The sequence below is a fragment of the Epinephelus fuscoguttatus genome, linkage group LG1 (genome assembly GCF_011397635.1).
Source record: "Epinephelus fuscoguttatus linkage group LG1, E.fuscoguttatus.final_Chr_v1".
Taxonomy (NCBI): Eukaryota; Metazoa; Chordata; class Actinopteri; order Perciformes; family Serranidae; genus Epinephelus; species Epinephelus fuscoguttatus.
Genome location: NC_064752.1, coordinates 14,890,048 through 14,899,447, shown reverse-complemented (window position 1 = coordinate 14,899,447; position 9,400 = coordinate 14,890,048). Strand labels below are relative to the sequence as shown.

General features: G+C 39.3%; 1 protein-coding gene across 1 annotated transcript; it reads right to left on the bottom strand.

Annotated features, from left to right (window-relative positions):
- Positions 1–136: 136 nt before the first annotated feature.
- On the bottom strand, positions 137–8,664 carry LOC125897791 (troponin T, cardiac muscle isoforms-like). The gene is made up of 10 exons (XM_049591220.1): positions 8,632–8,664; positions 8,453–8,474; positions 8,288–8,351; positions 8,055–8,171; positions 7,855–7,932; positions 7,565–7,666; positions 7,361–7,470; positions 7,180–7,270; positions 5,959–5,999; positions 137–1,043 (listed from the first exon to the last, which is right to left on the bottom strand). Exons 4-10 carry the CDS (start codon positions 8,151–8,153, stop codon positions 1,004–1,006), a joined length of 561 nt encoding a protein of 186 aa, XP_049447177.1. The 5' UTR covers positions 8,154–8,171; positions 8,288–8,351; positions 8,453–8,474; positions 8,632–8,664; the 3' UTR covers positions 137–1,003.
- Positions 8,665–9,400: the final 736 nt, after the last annotated feature.

The window sequence follows — 9,400 nt, the reverse complement described above, 5'->3', positions numbered from 1 at the left end:
GTGTTGTAAAGGTGACAAATTATTAAATCCTAAATCTGGGAATTTGAGCTCATTACCACTCATTTGTCAGAAGCCACTGGTGCAGCACAAAGAGTTTCGTTAAACCTGGCTTACGTTTTGTCACACCCCTCTAGGTATTTGGCTGCGGAGTTTAAAATGCTTCTGGGCAGATAAGCAACATGTCTTTCAAATTCTGTTTACTCCACCCTTATAATTTATATTCTGAGGCTTAAGAAGAAGCTCATAGAGCCAGACACTGCAGCTGTTGTTGCGCTCGGTGCATTATGTAATTTGTTGACCAGATTTGAACTTTGGTCCTCCGCAGTCCAAACTGTGTAATCCACTGGCGGCCAAGAGGGGATTTGGGGGTCATGTTTAGATTTATGAGGCCTCGTAATTGTTTCATTTTACGCTGATAGATTTACGTCCTCATGTGTGGCCATTTATAGAAGGCTGGTAATGCTGTAGGTGCACGCCAAGGCTACCTGGATTTGGCAACAAGAATTTGACCTTATTAAAGAAGGTGTGTTTTTTATATCATCACAATTAAGTTAACGAACCATGACTTAACAGAAAGAAGACATTATTTCTGGTTTGGTACATAAAGATTTTTTTAATTCATTGCAGCCACAAACTAGTACACACAAGAACCGATTCATTAGTTTAACCTTCACTTTTAGTACTCTAAAATTGACAGATTTAATGAACATAAAGCTAGGGTTACATTAAAATGCTGTCACATCGTAATTCTTTTCATATAGTAAAGTCATTTTCATGTGTTACGCTCCTCCCTGCTCCATGAACACAAGCTGCAGCACATCAGCCTTCTACCTCTATACTGCCTCAGATGAACTCAGCATGCACTTTGTTCACAGATACCGTATTTAAGAGCATTTGTAATTTTGTTCTTGCATGTTCAAGTATTTAGAAAACATCATTATGCAGTTTCTGATTCTCAATAAATGTCAGGTGCCGTCGGTTTCCCTCAGGTTGACGTCAGGTGTTACTTCCTCAGGCCACGCTTGGTTCTCCTACCCTTTGAACTGAGAATGAAGTGAAAGTCAGCAGAGAGCAGCCAGCACACAACCTACCCAACCTGTAATGCTTACTGAACCGTGTTCATTGCCTTCCATTAAAAAAACATACTTGTCTTATAACGCTATGATTTACTGTCTCATGCTGTCACCGATCTTTTCATTCCAGAGATCCTGAGAAATTTAATTCGTTCTGCTGATGCAAATAAGGCACGCTCTATAGCCGCATTTGAAATGTAAATTATTTTAGGGAAATTGTTGTCACAGAAAGGAAATTTCAGATATCTGCTCACATGTGGATGAGACAAACAACCTTCCTCTTAACAGTCTTAACCTCTGGATTTATTGACGTTAACTTTTTGCAGCAATATGCTCATAGTTCAGAATTTGGGCATAAGATGTTTTCCTACAGTTGCATGGAACAACTGCAGACCAGAATCTGTTTGATAAGGCATTCTGAAACTATTATTTTACAGTCTCATCAGGTCAGTGTAAAGTCTGGTCCCAATGCAGTTCATCTGTCTACAGCAGCTGACCCAAATATTTACCGCAAAGCACCATCTACCTGTTGTGACCCATCATGACAGGGTGCATCTCAATGAGCTGTGCAAAGCTCAACTTAAGATAATTTTCCTCTCTCAGGTGGCAAGTTTTATAATTTCATTTAATTTGAATAGCCTAATTTTTCAATTTTAAAAGGATGATACAAAGATTAAAGAAAAATGTACATAGATTTTTACTTTCCCCAAATAATCTTCTTGTGACTCCTTCCAGGGGCCCCGACCCCAGGTTGGGAAACCTCTGCTCTACAGAGAGCTGCTGCTGGCTTCACATTTGTTCTGAGAGCTTTTCATAGCTGTCTGCTTTTGTAAGGGATTAGCTACCAAATAGCTGACTGCTATCTTTATCTCTTGTTGCTACCGAGGTACCTGACCCCTGCAGCTTCTTTATGAATACAGACGTTTATCAGTTTTACTTGAAACTGACAGATTACAACACAGTCTCACAGAAATACATGCAATGCACACAACCTCTGAACAATGCTGTCACCATGAAAAGGATGCCTGTGCAAAGTCTTACACGAACAGTCGCAGTTTGGTTATTTATTGGAAAAGACCATGATTTTGGTTAAATAACTACGTACGGGATGTAGGTGACGTAAATGTACATATTTTGCATTGTTTCATGAAGGACCCACGTAAAGTACTTTGCTATGTAAAGTCTATAAAGTCACAAACACGTCCCCAGGAAGTGTGTCAGGCAGTTAAAGCCAATTTTCATAGCGACCAAACAGTGGAATTACAACTTCGGGGTCTGTCACGTGACGCCATTGGGCTCAAATAGACTTTTACCCATAGACTTACATAGTGAAAGTGACATCTGTAAATCGGGAATATTTTTTTTTTGAGCATCCATTCGGTCCAATAACATTTGGAAAGTCTAGAAGAGCTGTACGATTTAATCATTTCATACCCAATCAAGTTAGCAGAGGGATAAACCTGAAGTTAGCCACTCTGCTCACAAAAGTCTCTACTGTGCTTGCTCCGTGAGCCCAAAGATGTGGAGGATGCGGGTAATTCTATACCTAGGAAATCAAACATTTTTGCCTTCATGCGCCACTGTGCAACTTTCATAGCAGGGACCCTGTCTCCAACACTATTTCCAGTTGTCTTTATACATCCATGGACATGAACAGTGATGTCCTGGTTGAAAGTCCATGTTTGTTTGACCAATCCAACGCACACAAACTTTCCCACTTGTGTGTCCACCACGACAAGAGATCGTCATGTACTTTGCACTGCCATTGTTTTAGTGTTGCCAGCACATAATTTGAACACATTTTGTGCCCACCACCGAGTAACACAATGTTCAGACTTCCTGTCTGGGCTATGAATTATGTTTTTTCGCTGTACTTGAAGGTTTCTGAAAAACAAAAATCTGTTTCACTTAGAAAAAGAAACAACAACTGGCCAGCTCACTCAGTGTAAAAGTCCATTGTACAGGCAGGCAGTCCAAAAATGCATCAAAGGCACTCTGACTGTGGTTAAAAATCCTTATTAATACATGGATAAACTAACATGTTCAGACTAGAGAGTCTTCATCAGGGTGTAAAATGCATTGGAAACAGATGTGCAATTTAAGAACTCATGTAGGGGTCATGTGACATAGGTCATAGGTTTACATATTTAGTAACTGGAAAAAAGGTTCAATGCCAAATTAAAAGAAAGGAAACAACAGTGAAATAAAGTAAGAATTGTTAGATATTGTGACATACCTGCACATTAAGTGGCACAAAATGAAAAATATAAGATATATATGACAAAGATAAGCAACAAGGAAGCGTGATGGTTGTCCATGTATCAACAAAACTCTAGCTGATACAGTCAGAGTGCCTCAGATGCATTTTTGGACCGCCTGCCTGTGCCCTGGACTTTTACACTGAGTGAGCCGGCCAGTCGTTGTTTTTTATCCTTATGTGACTCTTTGCCCCATCATTGGAGAGCACCTGATTTTTTTTACAGCTAACTACGTGGTACCTTAACCCAGTGCAGCAATCCTTTTTCTTTCTTTTTTTTCTCAAAACCAAGGCTCTATTTGAAAGGGAGGCTTGTTTGAAATGATCAGTCATAGTATTTCAGTATTACTGGTTTGCAATGTAGAAGTCATATTCTGCAGGAAAACCATAAGTGTGATAAAGCCTTATTAATAGCCTGAGCCCTCACTGCAGCACAGCCTACATGAGATGAGGAGGAGGGATCCAGATGATTTGGATGGTATCAGGACCCGGTCACTGTTTTATTGTGAGCTACATTAACACAGACGATATCACATAGCAGTTAAAAGATCTCTCAGCTGTTGCACCTCCGTTACAACCATCGCTCCTTCGAGACCGAGAGCATATATATGTTGCTCAGATACCCCAGCTTGCCCTTTGTTGAAACACCTCTCATGTACTCGTCCCCTTTTTGTTTTCCACGTCCTGTTTGGCCACTCAGGAAACTTTAGTCCTGCTGTCGGGCAGCTGGCACAAACAGCTGCAACCGATGCCGCTTCAAACAAATGGAGAGCAGTGTTGCGAGAGAGGCGGAGGGGAAGTTGAAATAGGAGGAGGTGGAAACATGATGAGGTCACTAGGTGAACATTTACATCAGGGCAGGCTTATGAGTCTCTGCAGGGAACTACCGATCATTTCTTACCTGAATGTTACTTCCTGCCTTTTTACATATACTCATTTAGTATTTTGTATGCCCATCTTAATGAAAGATATACACTGTTTTAAAGATATCAGGCTACTATGTTATGAAAAGAGGCAGTGTCGGAGAAGTACTCAGACCTTTTACCAAAGTAAAGGTAGGCTACCAATACAGAATATGCTGTTACAAGTAGAAGTCCTGCAATTTTTTTTTTACTTGAGTAAAAGTATAAAAGGGTTAGGATCAAAATACACTGAAATACCAAAAGTGCTCATTATGGAGAATGGCTCATTTCAGCATCATATTTATTATACTATTGGATTATAATTATTTAGGCATAAAGGTGCCACTTTAATTTTATAGCTGGTAAATGTGGGGGCAATTTTATGTATTAATATATGTTTTATAAATTATATTGTATAGGCTATATTTACTCTGGAGTTAAATTAAGTCTTATTGTGTATCAACTTGAAAATTAACTTCTTGATATGATATTAAACTAGTAACTTTAGTTAAAAAATAAACATAGCAGAGTAAAAAGTACAATATTTGTCTCAATTGTTGTGAAATGAAGTGCACAGTAGCAGAGAGTGGAATAAGTACCTCAAAATTGTTGTTTAACCACAGTGGACTACTTGAGTAAATGTAGGTCTACTTAGTTACATTCCACCACTGGAAAAAAAGGTGACAGCTGGGGTCCAGCACATTTTTTTTAACACATAACATAAAACTGTACATAACATATAGCGATAAAAACTAGCAAATTTTAAATAAATAGATATAATAATAATAACAACAATAATAATAATAATGATAGTAATAATAATAATTCTGTGTAGTCGCACTCAAGAAAAACAAAAAAAAGCATATGTTCCATGCATAACGTGTTAGGCCCTGATCACACACACAAAGTGTTTTAGCAGCTGGAGGCAGCTTTTTGTGATTGTTTTAATGAGAATGAAACTGTTTTTGCGTTGCTACCCGCCTCATGTTTCTGTAGTCTAGGTGCCTGGTGTTTTTGCCGGAGTGCTCTGAACTCCTCGAGTTGAAAAAACTTCAACTCAGAGCAGAAAAATGGCCCAAGTCATCTCTCTTTTTTATCTCATTGTCTAACCGGATGATTTGAGAGGTGGTCCTTCTGTGGTGGTCATGACAACAAGTTTACAGTTGGTAAACAGTGGAGGAGAACATGGTTGTAGCGGTTGCCAGATGTCCAGAGCTATACAGCCTGATGATAGACAACAGGTTGGTGCCCCCGAGTCATCCTAAAATATGCCTGGAAACAACCACCCTCGAGGTGAAGCTCCTGGACCAACTGGTGGTACTCCCTGTGATCCACCCTCTTTTTAAGGGTCTCATGTACCCACACAGATCTCTGTTTCCCTGTGCCCAGCCAACTATTTGCTAACAGCCTCTCACCCTCAACCAGAGCTACAGCAAGTACCCTCTGCCTGTCCACTTTAGGAACTAGATACTAAATACTGTAACAAAAAATAGATTGACTACACGGGAAAGTGTAGATGAGGTGATGATGAGGTGCCTTGAAACAATAAAAAGACTCAGCAAGCTTTTTTTTCCACTACTGGCATTCAATTTTAAAAAAAGGCAGTGCGGTGTGCCTCACATTTTGCAACCTGCAAAACGCCTCCTGTGTGATCGGGGCCTTAAAAGGCACTGAATGAAATCATAATATGTGCACCATGATGTTAGCATCTATGAACAATACTTACACTTTCTGATGATCACTGACCCGGTTTCTTAGCACGGTGATCTGTGAAAAAGATGTTTGAACGTTAATTGACATTCACTAAAGCCAAAATACAGTAAAACGCCTATTTGCTCAAAACTGAATCTGACTTTTTAAACATTTGTTTCTCCATTTAAAAAAAGTGACACCAAGAAATGTGATGAAATAAAAAAAAAATCAATGATGATTTAGTAAAATTTAGAAACTGCAGTCACTGAACTCTGACTGGGTTAAGTCAAAGCTACCTGGTGAAATGGTCACAGCTAGCATAAGCTGAAGGTTGATTTCTCTACGTTTTTGAAATAGTTCCCTGTGATTGATCATAGTCTGACAGCCGACACATAAATCAATAGCTGAAACCCATCACGATTGAGGAAGAGAAGTAGACTAACACTTGCTAAATTAGCTTGTCCTGCTAACACCAAGAAAGTAGCAGTAAATAAAAGTAGTTTAAATATGTTAAAGATTATTTAATTGTACTTGTTCAACATTGAGTTGAGGATGATAGAAACTTGATTATTACAACTAATCTGTGAAACAATTTGGCTAACTAGCATCAAAACTTAGCCCTATTTTCTCTTCACAGTTTACTGCTGCAAAAGTGCACTCTTAGATGCTCCTGTGGTAGATGAATCATCATAAAGTGTGCTCTAGGGTGGCCTAAAAATGTATGCAGTGCCGTGAAAAGTCTATGGGAAACCTGCTGGTGCCCTTTTATATTTTTCACCCCTGCCTCTCAGACAGCCTGAGTCTGCCACTGCTGTTCTCTGCTTTTGTAGTGCATTATATATGTTCGATATAATTATATTTAATTTCTCAATCTTAGCTTTTTAAACTTTTTCTGCTACTTCACCTCATCTTGTGATCTTTGCCTGAACTCCGCTCACAGTAACTGACAAAACTGGTCGTCGGATATTTAGTTTATATAAGGAAATGTTATCATTAATCTTTCTGTCATGGTCTGTTTACAGTTTGGCCTGAGTCCCTGGTGATGTTTACATGATTATGATGCCACCACAAGAATCTATGTACATGTGGGGTGGCTGTGGCTCAGGAGGTAGAGTTAGGTCATCTACCAGTCAGAGGACTGGGAGTTTGATCCCTTGCCATTAGAGTGTACGTGTCGAAGTGATCATACAGGTGGCACCTTGTATGGTAGTCTCAGCCACAACAGTGAATGGTGCTTGTGTTGAAAAGAACTTACCTCATACTTTTGCTTTGTGTACTGATCCTTAAGGTCAAATTTCTCAGCCTCCAGCTGGCGCATCCAATCCCACAGTTCCTTGGCTTTTTCCCTGCATCGGCACAGAGAAGGCAGTGATAGATCATGAGAAGTATCTGGAATGAGTCTAGAGACAGTTTTCTTACTGGATTTTTATTTTTACCTGAGTTTGTCCTCTTTCATGTGCTCAATATTTAACTCTTTGCGTCGATCACTCAGGATCTTCTTCTTCTTTTCTCTTTCTGTTTGTTTCTTTTGGCCGGGTTGTGTCTGCTGGTCAGGGAGAGGGATGTGTACATATACACAGGAGGTTAGTGCGCCTCTAATCTAGCATATGACATGTTTTAAAGATACAGAAATTCTTCACCTTGTATCCAGTGAAGGTCAAGTTGGACAGAATCATTTTCTTCCTCGCATCATCGTCTGCTTTCTTCTTCGCTTCTCCCTCTTCTTTTTTCGCTTTCTCTTCCTGTCATGGTACATTTAATCACTCGTGTTAGCTTAATTGAAGTTGTTAGTATACTTTATAGTTGGGAATGAAATATTTACACTTTGAAAAAGCCAGTTTTTAAAATGTTTCTGTAGCTGATAGGGTTCAGGAAGCTTGTCCGTCTCACAGTGATGATCTGTAAATGTTATTTGTCCTCGTATACGTACAGCTAGTTTGTTCTGCCGCTCTCTTTCTCTTTCTGCCCGGATCTTCATCTGCTCTGCTCTCTCTGACCTGCGTGCCTCCTGAAGCAGGAAGGAAAATTTTACACACCAAAACAAAATCCTGTAAACTCAAAACTGAAAGACAGCACTTGATTACTGGAGACAAAACGTGTTACATATTGCAGTAGAAGATATGGACATACAATGCGATCTGTGAGACTGATGAGCTCCTCTTCCTCCTTCTTGCGCTGCTCGAAGTGAGCATCAATCAGAGAGTGGAGCTCAGTCAGGTCCTTCTCCATTCGTTTTCGATGAATGTCCTGAAATTATAACAAGAAGTTGAAACGTGAGCGTATCCAACAATCTGCCTTCCCTTAAAAAAAAAAAAAAAGACAGCTTGCAGGTGTAACTTTGATCAGTTCTGAGATGAACTCACATCAAAGTCCACTTTTTCTCCTTCTGGGATTTTGGGTGCTGCCAAGCCGGGCACAAAACCAGCCCTGAGGAGGAAGATGGAAAACTCTTTTCATCTTAATGTGTCTTACACAGAGAATTATTTTTCAATTTAAGTTGTATGAATATATTTAAACTCTGGTCTTACTTTATCTTGGGCTTTGCGTCTTCTGTGTGTGCATAAAAAAGCAAAGTAAAATCTTTAGTTTGTGAAGCAACTTATTTTAAAAAACGAAAGACTTTATGCATGAAACATCCCACAGAGCAACATTTTTTCCGCTGTTGCACAAACATAGCCTTTGTTCTGCCTAAATAAGCGGTCCATACCTCCTTCATTCTCCCCTGCAGCATCTGCTGAAAGATGAGAGGGTCAGTGTTGAGACAACAGTGAGTGAACATGAGAAAGTGCAGGTTACACTGGCATGTAGAGAATTATGACACTGATAAAAAGGGTCACAGGTGACTCTCAGGAAGGATTTTAAAAGTGCAGTAGTTGTAAAAATGTGTTTTAAGTTTCATTTAAAAGATTATTGTCCACCAGTATATGATATTTATTAAAGTTTTGATTTGACTTTGTTATAAAATGAGAAAAAAAGATTTCACTCTCAACACACTTAATTTGTTTTTTTTTAAAAGTCCTTCTGGTTTAGCAGGCCGCAATACAAGTAAATCAAGTGTTGTTGCTCTCCTATTGGTCTGTAATTTAAGAAAGGAGTCGCTGTCAGCAATGATGGAGCTGGAATGACAAAGCAGTCGACTGAGGCAACATAGCTGACCATCATCTCCTGTCAGCGATGATGGACTCAGCCAGAGAGGAATGCAGACGTGGTTTCTCTCAGGGAGTTTTTAAGAGGCCCCTTTAGATTATTATCACAGATAACTCGTACGTGTCTCCACCTGAGTCCCTGTCATATAACCAGCAGGCGGAGAGTACATGCATCTATCAAATGTTTTGTTCTTTGTATTTTTTTGTCATCGATTATTTATTTATTTATCGTTCATCCATTTAAGGGTGTCAGGGTAGTTAAATAATATTTCTATATCCACATGATTTTTAGATTAATATTTATGTGTTAAATTTCAACCTGGTCTCACT